Source organism: Oncorhynchus mykiss, chromosome 1, assembly GCF_057628025.1.
Source record: "Oncorhynchus mykiss isolate SJ-2025 chromosome 1, ASM5762802v1, whole genome shotgun sequence".
Lineage (NCBI taxonomy): Eukaryota > Metazoa > Chordata > Actinopteri > Salmoniformes > Salmonidae > Oncorhynchus > Oncorhynchus mykiss.
The window spans coordinates 84,215,713-84,235,842 of record NC_143022.1 but is presented as its reverse complement, the minus strand read 5'-3'; the positions used below and the strand labels follow the sequence as shown (position 1 = coordinate 84,235,842).

The 20,130-nt window shown below is 42.0% G+C and overlaps 1 protein-coding gene across 1 annotated transcript; it reads left to right on the top strand.

The window, feature by feature from the left end:
• Nucleotides 1-283: 283 nt before the first annotated feature.
• Nucleotides 284-10,671, top strand: LOC110530390 (monocarboxylate transporter 12-B). Its single transcript, XM_021613408.3, is given in 7 exon segments — nt 284-510; nt 3,044-3,147; nt 8,319-8,462; nt 8,615-9,629; nt 9,863-10,122; nt 10,311-10,478; nt 10,481-10,671. Coding segments are annotated over 7 exon segments (1,872 nt in total). The 5' UTR covers nt 284-391; the 3' UTR covers nt 10,543-10,671.
• Nucleotides 10,672-20,130: the final 9,459 nt, after the last annotated feature.

Below are 20,130 nucleotides of genomic sequence, written 5' to 3'. Positions count from 1 at the left end.
TCCTATACAAAATTGTTTATCAAACATGTATCCATTTTTTTTATTGTGACCTTACATCTGGCAGCAAAGTTTCACCATAGAAACACCAACTGTATTGTAATAGTAAGTAACTACTAAAATGTGATATCAGACAGTTTTTTAAAACACTGTAAATGTCCTCTTGTGTTCTACACTGCTTTACCATAGACAGCTGCTCCCACGCCTGGTGTGGCAGAGAATAAGAGAAGGGGTCAACAGAGACAAGCTCTGGAGTTGTGCGGAGTGTGGCTGGGTTTGGTGATCTTCTTGGAGGACGCATATTACCGTAACACAGAACAGCACAGGAGCCAGCCCCAGGACCAGAGGGGAAGGTAGCAAAAGAGACCAGCAGCACGGCGGTGGCACAGAAGGAATGACACCAGAGGGAAAAAGTCCCAGAGGGGCACCGGTAGCCCCTCCTGATGGAGGCTGGGGATGGATGGTTGTGGCCGGCTGCTTCCTAGTCACCATCTGCACCCGTGCCGTCACTAGGTGAGCCTTTGGAGCTGTGTGTGTGTGTGTGTGTGTGTGTGTGTGTGTCAGAGGGACTATAGTCCTCAAATCAAATGTTATTGGTCACATTCAGATATTTACAGATGTTATTGGTCACATACAGATATTTAGCAGATGTTATTGTGGGTGTAGTGAAATGTTTGTCTTCCTAGCTCCAACAGTGCAGTAATATCTAACAATTCACAACAATACACACAAATCTACAAGTAAAATAAGAAATATATAATATTAGGACGAGCAATGTCAGAGTGTCATTGACTACAATACAGTAGAATATAATATAAACAAATGAAAAGAGTAAAACAGTCTGCAAACATTATTAAAGTGACCAGTGATTCCACGTCTATGTACACAGGAGGGCAGCAGCCTCGAAGGTGCAGGGATGAGTAACCGGGTGGTATTTGGGGAATTGGGTGACACAAGGAGATTGAACTGAACCTTTCATAACTCCTCATTTGACATGTTTGTGACATCGTAGAGTCTCTGGATGTGTTTTGCCCTTATTGTCTCTCTGCAGAGTATTTGCAAGGTATGTGTTTTGTTCTGACAGCTGCTAGGCTCCCATGGTGAGGATTATTTTGTGTGAAGATAGCTTTGGGATATTACAACGGGCGGTTGTCGTTGTATGCAATATAAACTGAAATGAAATCAGACATCATGTTAATGTTGTGTTATCCCTTTGTCTGTTCCATGCATGTCAGGTGGCATCATGTTTCTGTATGGGCAGTGTGATCTAACTCTCTGTTTTGGGAACCAGAAAGGTTGTGATGAGCCAGCGATTGCTTTAGCCGTTTGTCAGCTCAGGTTAAAAGCTTTTAAATCAGACACCGGGACACATAGTCAACGCAGGTTTGGTACCTATTGTGTGTTCCTGTTAGGTATTGTTGAGTCCCTAGTGAGAGAAAAAATTGTTTATGCATACAAATGCCACTTTTCATGTAAGTGAAGAAGTTACAAGGACTTTATGTATGTATTTCGTGTCACACACTTTTTAAGAAATCAGACTGGCTAGTAAGATGCTCTGGTTTAAGTTTGATTCCTCTGGTACTTGGTAGGTTGGTGAATGCTGTGCTCCTTTGCATTAGACTGTTCCTCCTTCTCTAGGTAGCTTAAGAGAGAGAATTAAAATTCCACTCTCCACATGTGCTTTGGTCACATGCCATAAGCCTTCGCCGTGTAAAAAAAACCTTACATAATTTTTAAACGCTCAGCATGAACAAACTACAGTCAGCTTAGGTTATTGGTTATTGGGTACCGTGCTGCTGAATGGAAACGACTGTAACTCAAACAATTCCTCAACTCTATTCCCCAACTCTATTCCTCAACTCTATTCCTCAACTCTATTCCTCAACTCTATTTCTCAACTCTATTCCTCAACTCTATTTCTCAACTCTATTCCTCAACTCTATTCCTCAACTCTATTTCTCAACTCTATTCCTCAACTCTATTCCTCAACTCTATTTCTCAACTCTATTCCTCAACTCTATTACCCAACTCTATTCCTCAACTCTATTCCTCAACTCTATTTCTCAACTCTATTCCCCAACTCTATTCCCCAACTCTATTCCTCAACTCTATTTCTCAACTCTATTCCTCAACTCTATTTCTCAACTCTATTTCTCAACTCTATTCCCCAACTCTATTCCTCAACTCTATTCCCCAACTCTATTCCTCAACTCTATTCCCCAACTCTATTCCTCAACTCTCAATTACTCAACTATATTAATCAAATCTATTCCTCAACTCATCCCGTATTTAGTGTTTTGATTTGATCAAGTTTTTCTTTAGGGATTCATGTCAGTGCACTTAAATTCAGTCACTGGTCTTAATCTCTAAATTGTATCGACAAAGCTCATTATTGTGGCATACACTGAGGATACAAAACATTAAGAACACCTGCTATTTCTATGACAGACTGACTTGGTGAATTAAGGTGAAAGCTATGATCCCTTATTGATGTCACTTGTTAAATCCACTTCAATCAGTGTAGATGAAGGGGAGGAGACAGGTTAAATAATAATTGTTAAGCCTTGAGACAATTCAAATCAAATTGTGTTTGTCACATACACGTGTTTAGGGTGAATGGGCAAGACAAAACATCTAAGTACCTTTGAACAGGTTCTGGTAGTAGGTTCAAGGCGCACCGGTTTGTGTCAAGAACTGCAACACTGTTGGGATTTTCCCGCTCAACAGTTTCCCATGTGTATCAAGAATGGTCTACCACCCAAAGGACACCCAACCAACTTGACACAACTGTGGTGTCAACATGGGTCAACATCCCTGTGGAACGATTTTGACACCTTGTAGAGTCCACGCCCTGACAAATTGAGGCTGTTCTGAGGGCAAAAGGGTCTCAATATTAGGAAGGTGTTCCTCATGTTTTTTTACACTCAGTGTATATACTATGTCCATGTCAAATAAACCAGTCCAGTCCTATACCTTCCTAATATACCCTGAAGAACAGTTTGCCAGTGTTGAAACTCACACTGTTCTTTCTCCTTTCTATTTCTAGATGTGTGTCAATCTTCTTTGTGGAGTTCCAGATGCACTTTGGTCGGGACTACTCTGGCACGGCCTGGATCCACTCGCTAGTCGACTGCACCACCTTCCTCTTTGGTGAGAGTCAGCCATGACTAGATGATTTCCTTACCAGCAATTTGAACACCTTGAATGTCCCTTTTATTCAATGAAACTGTATTTATGTATTTATTTTCTGGGTTTGATTAATTCTCAAGCTATTTATAATTATCTCTGGGGCCTGAGGAAATTCTACCTCCGTAGATTTTGTTAGCTATAAAAGGTGCTGAAACAGATTCACAAGCATAAAATCACAGATTAAGTGTACTAGTAGTGAACTTTATACTCACAATAAATTAAAAAGCAATATATGCCCCTAATAATTCTGATTGGGAAGTAGCGCATTATGATAAGAAATTTTGTCTTCCTAATCAGGAAATGGAAAATCTTGATAAATCTGATGTGTAACACAGAAACCCGGACCCAGTTCTCCTTGCATGAACATTATGCTGTGATTAGGACTGCCCAAGGAGACCCCAAATAACTAATTTCTGAAGAAAAAAATGATAGTCTTCTTTCCGACGTAATTGACAATGTTTTATAAAATGTGTGGTTTGCATCACCGGAGTCTCTTATATGTCACATGAACATTTCAAGTGACGACACTTCGCCAAAAATTAATATAATTCTTTGAAAATGTACTCAGGCGTCTTTGGACATATTATGAGCATTTTGCGTGCATTGAATCTCAGACATGCACATTTGGACAAATACTAGACTTTGGGAGGAGCAGATTACCGTTTTTACAGGCTGGTGAAATCAGCCATTTTCATGTGTAATAACAAATATCGGCCACCAGGTAGTGCCAAAAGTGTTTATTAGGATCTCTTTCAGCCCAATTCTGATATTTTTTTCCCACTAATTAATCCTTTGACCAATTACATCAGATCTTTACACGTCAGATATTTTTCAGCTGATCTGATTGGCCAAAAAAACAATTTGTGAAATATCAGAATTGGCCTGAGTTCTTAAAAATAGTGGTTTCTTTTCATTTATTGTTCATATACAGACAATTTACCAGGTGTTTAAATACATTGTGACATAAGACATTGTGACATATATAAAACATCGTGCTTTAAGGGTGAAAAGGAAAACAAACCGATTCACAAGCACTAAACCACACTAATTCAGATTAGTAAACAGCATACAGTGTATTCGGAAAGTATTTAGACCCCTTGACTATTTCTACATTTTGTTACGTTACAGCCTTATTCTAAAATTTATGAAATAGTTTCCCCCCTCATCAATCTACACAAAATACTCCACAATGACCAAGCAAAAACTGTTTTTTTAAAAACATTTTTGCAAATGTATTAAAAATAAAAATGTAAACATCACATTTACATAAGTATTCAGACACTTTACTCAGTACTTTCTTGAAGCACTGTTGGCAGCGATTACAGCCTCAAGTCTTCTTTTGACGCTACAAGCTTGCCACACCTGCATTTGGGGAGTTTCTCCCATTCATCTCTGCAGATCCTCTCAAACTCTGTCAGGTTGGATGGGGAGCGTCACTGCACAGCTATTTTCAGGTCTCTCCAGAGATGTTTGATCAGGTTCAAGTCTGGGCTCTGGCTGGGCCACTCAAGGACATTCAGAGACTTGTCCCGAAGCCACTCCTGCATTGTCTTGGCTGTGTGCTTAGGGTCGTTGTCCTGGTGGAAGGTGAACCATTGCCCCAGTCTGAGTTCCTGAGCGCTCTGGAACAGGTTTTCATCAAGGATCTCTCTGTACTTTGCCCCGTTTATCTTTCCCTTGATCCTGACAAGTCTCCCAGTCCCAGCAGCTGAAAAACATCCCCACAGCATGATGCTGCCACCACCATGCTTCACCGTAGGGATGGTGCCAGCTTTCCTCCAGATGTGAAGCTTGGCATTAAGGCCAAAGAGTTCAATCTTGGTTTCATTAGACCAGAGAATCTTGTTTCTCATGGTCCGAGTCCTTTAGGTGCCTTTTGACAAACTCCAAGTGGGCTGTCGTGCTTTTTACTGAGGAGTGGTTTCTGTCTGGCCATTCTGCCACAAAGGCCGGATTGGTGGAATGCTGCAGAGATGGTTGTCCTTCTGGAAGGTTCTCCCTTCTCCACAGAGGAACTCTGAAGCTCTGCCAAAGTGACCATCAGGTTCTTGGTTACCTCCTTGACCAGGACCCTTCTCACCCAACTGCTCCTTTTGGCCGGGTGGCCAGCTTTAGGAAGAGTCTTCTTCCATTTTAAGAATGATGGAGGCCACTGTGTTCTTGGGGACCTTCAATGCTGCAGACATCATGTCCAATCAATTAAATGTACCACAGGTGGACTCCAATCAAGTTATAGAAACATCTCAAGGATGATCAATGGAAATAGGATGCACCTGAGCTCAATTTCGAGTCTCATAGCAAACGGCCTGAATACTTCTGTAAATGTGATATTTCGTTTTTTTAATTTGCAAAAATGTCTAAAAACCTGTTTTTGCTTCGTCATTATGGGGTATGGGATATTGTGTGTAGATTGATGAGGAAAATGCTTTGTTTAATCCATTTTAGAATAAGGCCGTAACATAACAAAATGTGGAAAAGGGGAAGGGGTTTGAATACTTTCCAAATACACTGTATAAAAAGAAAGAACATGTGCCCTTAATAAGTAAGATTAGAAGATGGAGCATTAGGATAAGAGAATTGTCTACCCAAGCCTTTGCCTTTCCTAATCATGACATGGCAATCTTGATACACCTGCTGTAACTTTGCAAAAATAAATGACATAATCTGGAACATTGACATGATGATCAGATGATTACATGAAACGATTTGACCAGCAGTCTTCACCTAATTTTAGTACCCCTAAGCTATTGTAAAAGTTGTGTGAGGGCTGTCTGGGCACATGCAGTGCAGTCTGGGCAATCCCCAGGAGTGACTTTGGAATCATGGGGATACGTGGCAGTCGGTGCTGTGATAGACACGGACACATTCAACACCGGCTTGCACTCTCTTGCTAGTAGCTATCTGATCTAGGGTGCAATCAATTGTCCAACAGTTGCAAATCTGAGTTTCTGTTGGGCAAATTCAGGTATGTTTATCCCCTTTTCATTCCATTGGTTTCCATTTAAGAAACGTTTTTCAACAGAATCAGCAGAATGAATACACCCTTGATTACACTCAAAGACAGTTCATTTTCATAGCAGCCACATAAAAACAGCATGATCACTTTGCTCGTTGTGTATATATAATTCCTTCTCCCAATTATCTATGCGCTCTCCTCTCACCTTTTCCCTTTGCCTGTGAACTTCAGTGCACAACACATCAGCTGTCAGTGACCAGGCAAAAAACCTTCCCAAGTCAAACCATATCATGACTTCTAACCGCTACACACAGCCTACATTGTCATAGTCAACATAGCTACTAGAACTAATGCGTTAGTAACTCCACTACAATTATCCTGTGTGGCTCAATTGGTAGAGCATGGTTCTTGCAACTCCAGGGTTATGGGTTTGATTCCCACAGGGGACCAGTGTGGAAAGAAAAGTATGAAAATGTCTGCCCTCACTGCTGTAAGTTGCTCTGGATAAGATTGTCTACTAAAATGTAAAAAAATCATGCATTGCAGTTTAGTAGTTACACTGGCAGGCCCTGGTGGCAATAAATGAATAAATGCTTACCTTGACTTGGAAGAGTTCCAGTGTTGGATAGACAGCTAGCTAACATAGCATCCATCTCTGTTTGAGTAAGCTAAACCAGCTAGCTAAGTGAACATTTAAAAAAATACAACGAAATATCTGTCTTTTCATTTGTTCAACTATTGTCTTTCTCTTTGAGTCAACTACTCACCACATTTTATGCACTGCAGTGCTAGCTAGCTGTAGCTTATGCTTTCAGTACTAGATTCCTTCTCTGATCCTTTGATTGGGTGGACAACATGTCAGTTCATGCTGCAAGAGCTCTGATACGTTGGAGGACGTCCTCCGGATGTTGTCATAATTACTGTGTAAGTCTCATGAGCCTCCTAGGTTTTGTATGTACTGTATGTACCCAGAGGAGGACAGAAGCTAGCGCTCTTCCGGCTGCACCATAGTGTTACCCTACAGAGTGTGGTTGAGGCTACTGTAGACCATTGCAAACCAGTGTTTTAATCAATTATTTGGTGACATGAAAATATAAAGTTATCTAAAAAGGATAACTTTTTTTTAATGTTTCACTATTTGTATATTTTTTTTAATTCACTGAGGAGGATGGTCCTCCCCTTTCTCCTTTGAGGAGCCTCCACTGATGGGGATTCCACAGCCCCTTGGAAACAGCTGTTGTTGATAAGATACAGTGGGGCAAAAAAGTATTTAGTCAGCCACCAATTGTGCAAGTTCTCCCACTTAAAAAGATTAGAGAGGCCTGTAGAATGAGAAAAAAAAATCCAGAAAATCACATTGTAGGATTTTTTTATGAATTTATTTGCAAATTATGGTGGAAAATAAGTATTTGGTCATTTTGTCTGTCATAGTTGAAGTGTACCTATGATGAAAATTACAGGCCTCTCTCATCTTTAAGTGGAAGAACTTGCACAATTGGTGGCTGACTAAATACTTTTTTGCCCCACTGTATATAGGGAAAGGTAATAATGTTTTTATTCATATTGAGACTAAAGTCTCTTTTGAAAATTAGCTGTGCACAATACAAAAATGAACACATCAATTGGCAATTATAGAAAACATAAATATACACATTAAATACACATTAAGATACAAAACACAGTCAATTAAAACAAACACATTCTTCATTATAAAAATCCTCTCTCAGCTGTATGACTTGCCCTAGGGACATCCAGTCGAAAGCTAGTTTGTTTGTTTTGCCACTTCGGTTAGTTTGAACAGGGTGGTATCCATCCGGATGCACTTTTTTAAACTGATATTCAAGGATTTACATCAAATAATTAAACCTTGCCCCGATTTATCATTAGCCTGGACTTACATAACATCTGTGCCAGAGTTTGTTAGACTTTTACAAGCAGCTGTTTAATGAGCAATTCACAGTTTCACTGTACTGGCCGTGTGTTCTTAGACTTGCATGGCTTAATCTTTGAGTCAAACATTTACTACTGACCTGCTCTGAACTTTCATGTCAATAACACACTCGATGTGTATTACAGGGGATTGAGTCTCAGCTACATCCAATCCAAGCGATAAGTCTGTCACATTTTCCTCTTGATGTGAGGATGATAACTTTGTCTATGTATTGTTTTTTTCCAGCTCCTCTTGGCAGCTTCATCGGGAACCGTCTGTCCACCCAAGCCACTGTGATCATGGGAGGCGTCCTGTCCTCTGCCGGCCTGATCCTCAGCTCCTTTGCCACCAGTCTGGAGTACCTCTACCTCACCCTGGGAGTCCTCACAGGTACGCCCCTGTCTCTCAATGTGGATGTCATCACATTGTTTTTAGGACTTTGGCACAAGAGGGAGCTGTTGCATTATGGATACTTGTGTTGACTCTAATGACAGAACGCAACTGTAGCTGTCATGACTCCATCCCCAACTCTCTCCTCGTAGGGTTGGGATTTGCCCTCAGCTACACTCCAGCGGTGGCCATGGTTGGATCCTATTTCAACGAGAGGAAAGCACTGGCCTATGGGATGGCAATGTCTGGGACTGGGATTGGGACCTTCATCCTGGCCCCTGCTGTGCATCTCCTGATTGAACATTACTCCTGGAGGGGGGCCTTGCTGATTCTGGGAGGGTTTGTGTCCAACCTGTGTGTCTGCGGGGCCCTTATGAGGCCCCTGGTGCCTAAAGGTAGAGGACAGAGGTGGCACAAGACAGCAGAGCTTGAGAATGGGTATGCCATCCCACCGGTGGATGCCAACCTAGCAGAAGGGAAGGTAATGGACACAACACTTCCAGGCTTAAAGCCGTTGGACCCCAATACAGAGGTTGTGAATGTAACAGATGTTAAGCTTGAAACTGATAAACTTGCAGAAATTAAACTCACTGAAATGAAACTAGCAGAGGCACTCCTTGCGAATGTACAACTAGCTGACTCGAGGCTGGCAGACATGACAATAGTAGAAGGCATGGTTGTGAATGTGAATAGTGCACTAACAGAGAAAATGCTTGAAGAGATCAAGCTAGCGGATCAAAATCTAGCCAACGGGAAGCTGAAGGACATTAAAATAATGGAGAACCTTGTCATCGGTAGCCAGCTCGCTGATGTTAAGCCTGTAGACACAAAGGTTGCTGATGCAAAACTAGCGGAGTTAGTAGATGCCAAGGTTCTGGCTGGCCTGGCTGCCCCTGGGCCAACTGGTCCTCTGGCAGGGCCTAAGCTGGGAGGGTGCCTCTGTCTTCAGTCAATGGAGGAGTTTAGCTTCCTGCTGATGCCTGACTTCATGCTGCTGTCCGTGTCCTTCCTGTTCCTGGCGTACGGCTGCAGTGTGCCCTTTGCCTACCTGGTGCCTTATGCCCTCAGTGTGGGCGTGGAGCACCAGCAGGCTGCCTTCCTCATGTCCATCCTGGGGGTCACCGGAATCGTAGGAAACATCACGTTCAGCTGGCTTACTGACAGGAAGTATGTCACATATACAGAATAGTTTGCACCCCCCCCCCCCCCCCCCCCACACACACACACATTTTCTATAGCATCACCCAAATAGACTGTAGCCATAGTCAAAATATTTGTCATGATGCTTTCAAAACTATGGTCTTGGGCCTGTCACACACTGCATGGCCACATTCTCTAGTGTTGTAACATACTTCCTGCTGTAACATACTGCCACCTAAGTCTGCGTTCCCCTCTTGTAGGTGTGTGAAGAAGTACCGGAAAGTGAGCTTCATGTTTGCTGTGGGTATGGAGGGTCTCTCCTGCCTCCTGATTCCTCTGCTACGTTCCTTCACCCTGCTGGTGCCTTTCTCCATGCTCTATGGCTATTTTGATGGTGCCTACTCTGCCCTCATACCAGTGGTGACGTCTGACTTGGTGGGCTCATCGTACCTATCCTCAGCCCTGGGTGTGGTCAACTTCTTACATGCCATACCCTACCTGGTTAGCCCACCAATAGGAGGTGAGGATGAGGAGAGAACAACTCAATACTAACACACATAGTGCATGTACATACACCATTTTCAAATGAAACATCTTGATTCTGAATATCATGATTCCATCGTTCTCAGTATGTTATAGTCTGGACTCTGTTGTTGGTATGAAACTTCCGGTTGAAATTCCCAGCCTAACGCTTTCTCTTGGTTTCAGGCTGGTTGGTAGACTGGACTGGTGACTATACTGCGGCATTCTTCCTCAGTGGATTCTCTCTTATCCTCAGCTCACTCTTTCTGGCTACTGTCATGCTGATCCAACGATGCTGGGGACCACAAACATTCTTCACCAGCGATGCCGATTCAACGGTCGCCTCCTTGAAGAATGGCCAACGTACAAGGCAGCACATGATGAACCAAAGCTAGCAGGGACCGTCCCTGCATGTTGAGACATTTTTGTAAGCATTTTTTATTGAGTGAGTGGATGTTACTGTAATACCAAAGTGTGTTGTTCCTTAATGGGAGCAAAACAATAATGTTCCAGGAACAACAAAATGCAGTTATTCCTGTCAACGTGAACTTGTGAAAATCCTATAACACCATCACAAATTCTGTGTTGATTACCAGTCAGGAAAAGACAGTCTATTTGTTGTTGTTTTTTTAAATAAAAGTTGATTAAGAATTGGTGGCTCTGTAGAATAACACATCACTTAGTACCAGTGTTTGTTCATTATTTTGAAGATTATGACTACATTAAACATGCAATATAACACCAAAGTTATGCAATAATAACATATACATTTGTGTATAACATTAAATAGATTTCACAAAAATTCACCGAAGAGAAGCTATTTGTACTGGGCATGTCCATGTGAAAGAACCTATGAGCACCACCACGAGAAAAGCATAGGAGCATGTCAAATGAAAGCTAAGAGTATATTTTTGAGAAAGTAAGGCATATTTACATTTTCAACCATTTTCCATCCTAAAAATCAGCAACGGCTTTGATTTCTGGTCAGATGGAAAAAGTCTTAAAAGGTCTTAGAAATACTGTGCATCAAAACACAAAATTTGAACCAATCATAGACCTCTATGTTTCACAAGTTTGGATAGCACAGCACAGTACAGTACAGAAAAGTATAGTTCAGTACCGTAGAGTACACTATAGTATACTCTAGGACACTAGAGGAGACTATAGTGTAATGTATTGAACTGTACTCTACTGTGCTGTACTGTGATGTCCAAACTTGTGAAACATAGATGTCGGTGATTGGTTCAGATTCGGTCTGGTCCAGACCAACCAAATGTTGTCTTGTTTGGGGGCGGAGCTCATTAGAATAATAGCCAGTGTGTAGAATAATACCCAAATATGCTAAATAAGGATATTGCATAATTATTCCTTTGTGTACCTATTCAGGATACATCACCATGAACAGAATGACACTCATATCCATAATTAAGCATTTCTGTGTTGTACAGATCAGGGACTCATACTGTAATTCCATTACCATAATTCCGTTACCAGATGTAAATCCACTTCACTTCAATAACCAAAATATTTTTTCCCCAAGCTCAAGGTGTCATGTCAGAGATATTTAACAGTTTTGGGGAAACTGAGGGAGATTTTTAAACTTTAAAATCAGTGGATTTTCTTTGGCATACATTCTAATTCAAAAACTCTGAGTCAAAGCGTAATTCCGTTCTGGTGGAATTGCTCTACTGTGACTGGACGCATCACTTTGTAGTGTTGTTCACAAAGTGCGTTAGAAACCCACACTGTGAAATATGGACTTGTGTTTCACATATACTAAGATGTCACTCAAGACCAAACAGAGCCAGGGATGTTCAAAAGGTGGCTTCCCCCCCCAAAAAAACAAGTGATCAATGATTCCTTCACCTGCTGCTGTGTTTGAAAATATGAGTTGAGATGTATCCATATTTTGAAAGAGAAGAATGTGTTGGTTTTTTTTGCACATTAATGCCTACAGGGACAAAAATACCATGAATGCCTACATGTCCTATGTGTTTATCTTCACCTTTTCTAATGACATATATTTATCAATTGAAAAACATGAATATGATGCCTTGTTGGGTTGCCGTCAAGCAGCACGGTCAATATTTGTACTATCGTAGAGAGTTATAATGACAGTCTTGAGTCTTCCTCTGAAAGTTCAGAACTCTTTTCTAGTTTTAAATTGTTTAAACATTTTATTTTGTTGAACGCACATCTAATAGTTCCTTTTCTGATGATGTGGTGTTGAGATAAAGCAAATTGATGTCTCATTTGTCACGTGTCCTATTTCTAATAATAACCTATAACCTATAATAATAACCTAATAAGACTATTTGGATTTTATATTTAACTAGGCAAGTCAGTTAAGAACATATTCTTATATACAATGACAGCCTACCCCAGACAACACAAGGAGCCACACTACGGGACTCCCAATCATAGCAAGATGTGATGCAGCCTGGATTCAAACCAGGGACTGTAGTGACACCTCTTGCATTGAGATACAGTTTCTTTGACCACTGCGCCACTCGGGAGCCCTGGAAAATGCGGCCATAGATGACAGAGAGACAAAATAAACTTGCTATACTATTCTGAGCATGCCATGTGTGACACCTTGCATAGATGTACTGTTTCTGCTAAATATAAAACGGTATTGTTTACTGCCCTTTCCACATTCCACATTACAAAAAGAAATATATCCATCTAGTGGTGTACATCTAACATAACAGTCTATATGTTACGTCTCTCGTCAGAATGAGGAACGGACCAAAGCGCAGCGTGGTTAGTGTTCATGATTTTTATTTAGCAAAACACTTGAACAAAATAACAACGTGAAAGACGAACAGTTCTGTAAGGCAAATAAATTATGCAGAAAACAACTACCCACAAAACACAGGTGGGGTAAAAGGCTGCCTAAGTATGATTCCCAATCAGAGACATCGACAGACAGCTAGCTGCCTCTGATTGGGAACCACACCCGGCTAAAAACAAAGAAATAGAAAACATAGAAATAAAGAAACTAGAATGGCCACCCTAGTCACACCCTGGCCTAACCAAAATAGAGAATAAAAACCTCTCTATGGCCAGGGCGTGACACTATATTAACCATTGTTGACAAATAGCAGATGATGAGTATTGATTTTTTGGGTACTTACAGGTACTTCGGTCATCAGTTGAACAGTGTTTCCTCTGACACATTGGTGCTGCTGGCTTCCGGCCTAAGCGGACAGGTATTAAGGAGCACAGTTTGGCGGGTCATGTTTCGGAGGATGCGTGACTCGACATTCACATCTCCCGAGCCCATTGGGGAGTTGCAGTGATGAGACAAGATCGTAATTGGATATGACAAAAGGGTGTTTGTCAGGTCGGTGTGAGAGTGGCTGTTTGTCAGGTCGGTGTGAGAGCGGGTGTTTGTCAGGTTTGTGTGAGCGACGGTGTTTGTCAGGTTGATATGAGAGAGGGTGTTTGTCAGGTTGGTATGAGAGAAGGTGTTTGTCAGGTTGGTATGAGAGTGGCTGTTTGTCAGGTTGGTGTGAGAGCGGGTGTTTGTCAGGTTCGTGTGAGCGACGGTGTTTGTCAGGTTGGTATGAGAGAGGGTGTTTGTCAGGTTGGTATGAGAGGGTGTTTGTCAGGTCGGTGTGAGAGAGGGTGTTTGTCAGGTCGGTGTGAGAGAGGGTGTTTGTCAGGTTAGTATGAGAGAGGGTGTTTGTCAGATCGGTGTGAGAGAGGGTGTTTGTCAGGTCGGTGTGAGAGAGGGTGTTTGTCAGGTCGGTGTGAGAGAGGGTGTTTGTCAGGTTAGTATGAGAGAGGGTGTTTGTCAGATCGGTGTGAGAGAGGGTGTTTGTCAGGTCGGTGTGAGAGCAAGTGTTTGTCAGGTTGGTATGAGAGAGGGTGTTTGTCAGGTCGGTGTGAGAGAGGGTGTTTGTCAGGTCGGTGTGAGAGCAAGTGTTTGTCAGGTTGGTATGAGAGAGGCTGTTTGTCAGGTCGGTGTGAGAGCAAGTGTTTGTCAGGTTGGTATGAGAGAGGGTGTTTGTCAGGTTGGTGTGAGAGCGGGTGTTTGTCAGGTTGGTATGAGAGAGGGTGTTTGTCAGGTTGGTGTGAGAGTGTGTGTTTGTCAGGTTGGTATGAGAGAGGGTGTTTGTCAGGTTGGTATGAGAGAGGGTGTTGTCAGGTCGGTGTGAGAGAGGGTGTTTGTCAGGTCGGTGTGAGAGAGGGTGTTTGTCAGGTTAGTATGAGAGAGGGTGTTTGTCAGGTTGGTATGAGAGAAGGTGTTTGTCAGGTTGGTGTGAGAGAGGGTGTTTGTCAGGTTGGTATGAGAGAGGGTGTTTGTCAGGTTGGTGTGAGAGCGGGTGTTTGTCAGGTTGGTGTGAGAGCGGGTGTTTGTCAGGTTGGTATGAGAGAGGGTGTTTGTTAGGTTGGTGTGAGATAGGGTGTTTGTCAGGTCGGTGTGAGAGTGGCTGTTTGTCAGGTTGGTGTGAGAGCGGGTGTTTGTCAGGTTTGTGTGAGCGACGGTGTTTGTCAGGTTGATATGAGAGAGGGTGTTTGTCAGGTTGGTATGAGAGAAGGTGTTTGTCAGGTTGGTATGAGAGTGGCTGTTTGTCAGGTTGGTGTGAGAGCGGGTGTTTGTCAGGTTCGTGTGAGCGACGGTGTTTGTCAGGTTGGTATGAGAGAGGGTGTTTGTCAGGTTGGTATGAGAGAGGGTGTTTGTCAGGTCGGTGTGAGAGAGGGTGTTTGTCAGGTCGGTGTGAGAGAGGGTGTTTGTCAGGTTAGTATGAGAGAGGGTGTTTGTCAGATCGGTGTGAGAGAGGGTGTTTGTCAGGTCGGTGTGAGAGCAAGTGTTTGTCAGGTTGGTATGAGAGAGGCTGTTTGTCAGGTCGGTGTGAGAGCAAGTGTTTGTCAGGTTGGTATGAGAGAGGGTGTTTGTCAGGTTGGTGTGAGAGCGGGTGTTTGTCAGGTTGGTATGAGAGAGGGTGTTTGTCAGGTTGGTGTGAGAGTGTGTGTTTGTCAGGTTGGTATGAGAGAGGGTGTTTGTCAGGTTGGTATGAGAGAGGGTGTTTGTCAGGTCAGTGTGAGAGAGGGTGTTTGTCAGGTCGGTGTGAGAGAGGGTGTTTGTCAGGTTGGTGTGAGAGCGGGTGTTTGTCAGGTTGGTATGAGAGAAGGTGTTTGTCAGGTTGGTGTGAGAGAGGGTGTTTGTCAGGTTGGTATGAGAGAGGGTGTTTGTCAGGTTGGTGTGAGAGCGGGTGTTTGTCAGGTTGGTATGAGAGAGGGTGTTTGTTAGGTTGGTATGAGATAGGGTGTTTGTCAGGTTGGTATGAGAGAGGGTGTTTGTCAGGTTGGTGTGAGAGCGGGTGTTTGTCAGGTTGGTATGAGAGAGGGTGTTTGTCAGGTTGGTATGAGAGTGTGTGTTTGTCAGGTTGGTATGAGAGAGGGTGTTTGTCAGGTTGGTATGAGAGAGGGTGTTTGTCAGGTTGGTGTGAGAGTGTGTGTTTGTCAGGTCGGTGTGAGAGAGGGTGTTTGTCAGGTTGGTATGAGAGAGGGTGTTTGTCAGGTTGGTGTGAGAGTGTGTGTTTGTCAGGTTGGTATGAGAGAGGGTGTTTGTCAGGTTGGTATGAGAGAGGGTGTTTGTCAGGTCGGTGTGAGAGTGGGTGTTTGTCAGGTCGGTGTGAGAGTGGGTGTTTGTCAGGTCGGTATGAGAGAGGGTGTTTGTCAGGTTGGTATGAGAGAGGGTGTTTGTCAGGTTGGTGTGAGAGTGTGTGTTTGTCAGGTTGATGCCAGGAGAACGCTACCTGCCCGAATGCATAGTGCCCACTGTAAAGTTTGGTGGATGAGGAATAATGGTCTGGGGCTGTTTTTCATGGTTCGGGCTAGGCCCCTTAGTTCCAGTGAAGGGAAATCTTAACGCTACAGTATACAATAACATTCTTGTCAATTCTGTGCTACCAACTTCGTGGCAACAGTTTGGGGAATGCCGTTTCCTGTTTCAGCATGACCCCATGCACAAAGCGAAGTCCATGCAGAAAAAGTTTGTTGAGATCGGAGTGGAAGAAATTGACTGGCCTGCACAGAGCCCTGACCTCAACCTCATCGAACACCTTTGGGATTAATTGGAACGTGGACTGTGAGCCAACGGTTCCGTATTTCACTGAAAGAATAAACGTTTTGTTTTTGAAATGATAGTTTCCGGATTTGACCATATTAATGACCTAAGGCTCGTATTTCTGTGTGTTATTATGTTGTAATTAAGTCCATGATTTGATAGGGCAGTCTGACTGAGCGATGGTAGGCACCAGCAGGCTCGTAAGCATTCATTCAAACAGCACTTTCGTGCGTTTGCCAGCAGCTGTTTATGACTTCAAGCCTATCAACTCCTGAGATTAGGCTGGTGTAACCGATGTGAAATGATAGCTAGTTAGCGGGGTGCGCGCTAATAGCGAACGTCACTCGCTCTGAGACCTGAAGTAGTTGTTCTCCTTGCTCTGCAAGGGCCGTGGCTTTTGTGGAGCGATGGGTAACGATGCTTCGAGGGTGGCTGTTGTCGATGTGTTCCTGGTTCGAGCCCAGGTAGGTGCAAGGAGATGGACGGAAGCTGTACTGTTACACTGGCAATACTAAAGTGCCTATAAGAACATCCAATAGTCAAAGGTATATGAAATACAAATGGTATAGAGAGAAATAGTCCTATAATTCATATAATAACCTCAACCTAAAACTTCTTACCCGGGAATATTGAAGACTCATGTTAAAAGGAACCACCAGCTTTCATATGTTCTCATGTTCTGAGCAAGGAACTTAAACGTTAGCTTTTTTACATGGCACATATTGCACTTTTACTTTCTTCTCCAGCAGCATACCACCCTGCTGGCGTGCTTCTGAAGCTAAGCCAGTCCCTGAATGGGAGACCAGATGCTGCTGGAAGTGGTGTTGGAGGGCCAGTAGGAGGCACTCTTTCCTCTGGTCTAAAAATAACCCAATGCCCCAGGGCAGTGTTTGGGGACACTGCCCTGTGTAGGGTGCTGTCTTTCGGATGGGATGTTAAAATGGATGTCCTGACTCTCTGAGGTCATTAAAGATCCCATGACACTTATTGTAAGAGTAGGGGTGTTAATAACCCCGGTGTCCTGGCCAAATTCCCAAATTGGCCCTCAAACCATCATGGTCACCTAATAATCCCCAGTTTACAATTGGCTGATTCATCCCCCTCCTCTCCCCTGTAACTATTTCCCAGGTTGCTGTAAATGAGAATGTGTTCTCAGTCAACTTGCCTGGTAAAATATTGGATAATAAAAAACTTTGTTTTTGCATTATTTAAACCAAATTGAACATGTTTCATTATTTATTTGAGGCTAAATTGATTTGATTGTTGTATTATATTAAGTTAAAATAAAAGTGTTCATTCAGTATTGTTGTAATTGTCATTATTACAAATAAATACATTTAAAAAAACTTGGCCGATTAATCGGTATTGGCTTTTTTTTGGTCCTCCAATAATCGGTATTGGCGTTGAAAAATCATAGTCGGTCGACCTCTAGTTCCAACATCTAGTGGAAAGCATTCCAAGAAGAGCAGAGGCTGTATTGAAGCAAAGGGGGGACCAACTCCATATTAATGCCAATGATTTTGAAATGAGATGCTCGACAAGCAGGTATCCACATACTTTTGGTCATGTAGTGTATTATTACTTAGATGTTCACATCGTACCTTTTGAAATACTCCATAAAATTGAACAGTCTGGAACAGCTGAGAAGGATAAGCTTTAACAAGAAATGAAGTTACTGTATAGAAAACAAGATGTGTTATATTCGAAAGCAGTACTTGGATTACAATTAGGGTTGCAAAGGAAGGGTATATTACTGGAAACATTACAAGTTCACTAGTAAATAACCAGAATTTTGGTAACATTCAATCTTTATTTGGAATTTTAACAGGTGACATCTAGTGGCCTTTTTGGGTACTTAATTAAGATTGTCACAGGTGTCTGTAATTATATCTGTCCATCTGTGTGGCCTTATCACATATATAATAAAAATAAGAGATAAACTATCAACTTAGTGATACCATTCTTATTTTATAATGTATGTGGGTTTCAGGATGAAATATACTTGATATATATTGTCAGACACTTTTATGTATTTTACTATGTCAATATGTCTTTGCTGTAAATGTTTTGGCGCCAAAATGGAGGAGTTGTGAAAAAAGTCAATAGTTTGAAGAGTTGCAGATTTCATTGAAAATGATCCCATTGTGTTACCTTTATTTAACTAGACAGGTCAGTTAAGAACAAATTCTTATTTTCAATGACAGCATAGGACCCGTGGGTTAACTGCCTTGTTCAGGGGCAGAACGACAGATTTTTACCTTGTCAGCTCGGGGATCCGATCTTGCAACCTTTCGGTTACTAATCCAACACTCTAACCACTAAGCTACTTGCTGCCCCATTGATTAGATGCCTTTTTTCATTAATTAGGCTATATTCCCTTGAACCATAAGGTCTATCCACTAGGAACTCATAGACAATATGGACATAGATATAACAAATGCATACTATATATGAATAAAATACAAATCAAGTATAAATGACTAAAGTTACCATAGATTGGCATAGATTACCGGTTAATTACCAACATTTCTGAAGATTCCGGTAACTTAGGTAAATTAACAGTAGCTTTGCAACCATAGTTACCTTATAAACAACAAACATAGACATACCCAGCTGGCCATTTCTAAAAGTAACTGCCCTTAAAGGCCTGCCTCTGTCAGAAAGATATGGAAACAGTCCACCAAGAATCAGGTCCTCTGTCAGAAAGATATGGAAACAGTCCACCAAGAATCAGGTCCTCTGTCAGAAAGATATGGAAACAGTCCACCAAGAATCAGGTCCTCTGTCAGAAAGATATGGAAACAGTCCACCAAGAATCAGGTCCTCTGTCAGAGTTTTGTCTTGAAAAGGTTTCCAGGAAGTGTTGTTTAAAGACATGTTCGCTATGTACTCAACACAATACAACATTATCCTCAGATTACAAGCTCTGTTCTCTATTGTAGAGATATTTGTCTACTGTACTGTACTGTACTGTACTGTACTGTACTGTACACACACACACACACATGCACACACCTATACACTTGGTGAGAAAATGTCCTTTTTTTCATATTATTTATTGAGTATCGGTATGGAATTATCATCCTATATGAATATAGCGGTAAAAGGCCAATATTGTCCAATAATATTTGTGAAACTATATATATATTGGGTGGGCTCTAAGTTTGTAGTACATCTATAGGTTGTTCAAACCACCTAAAAACAACTTATTCATAGGTGATGGTAATAATTAAAGCATGCTGTAACATCCTCTAGCTCCAAAATTCTAATAATTGTTTTTTTCTGTTTTGCGTGCTAAGGGTAACGCACTGCGTTTTGTGCCCAAGAAAAAACTGTCATGAAAATACAGTAGGTCTGTTGAGAATATAGGTGATTCTGTTGGAACTTGCAACGCCACTCCTCTGACTATTGTTGTTATGATGCCAAGAATCAAAATCACCTGTATTCAAAATATGCCATGGATTATGTCTCAAATCAAAGCACAGCCGAATACAACTGGTGTAGACTTGTGAAATGCTTGTTACGAGCCCTTCCCAACGATGCAGTTTAAAAATGATAATACAAATTAAATAGTAACACAAAAGGAAAAAAATAAAATACACAGGGAGTAGTCTACCAGTACCAGACTAATGTGGAGCTATATACAGGGAATAGTCTACCAGTACCAGACTAATGTGGAGCTATATACAGGGAATAGTCTACCAGTACCAGACTAATGTGGAGCTATATACAGGGAGTAGTCTACCAGTACCAGACTAATGTGGAGCTATATACAGGGAGTAGTCTACCAGTACCAGACTAATGTGGAGCTATATACAGGGAGTAGTCTACCAGTACCAGACTAATGTGGAGCTATATACAGGGAATAGTCTACCAGTACCAGACTAATGTGGAGCTATATACAGGGAGTACCAGCACCAGACTAAT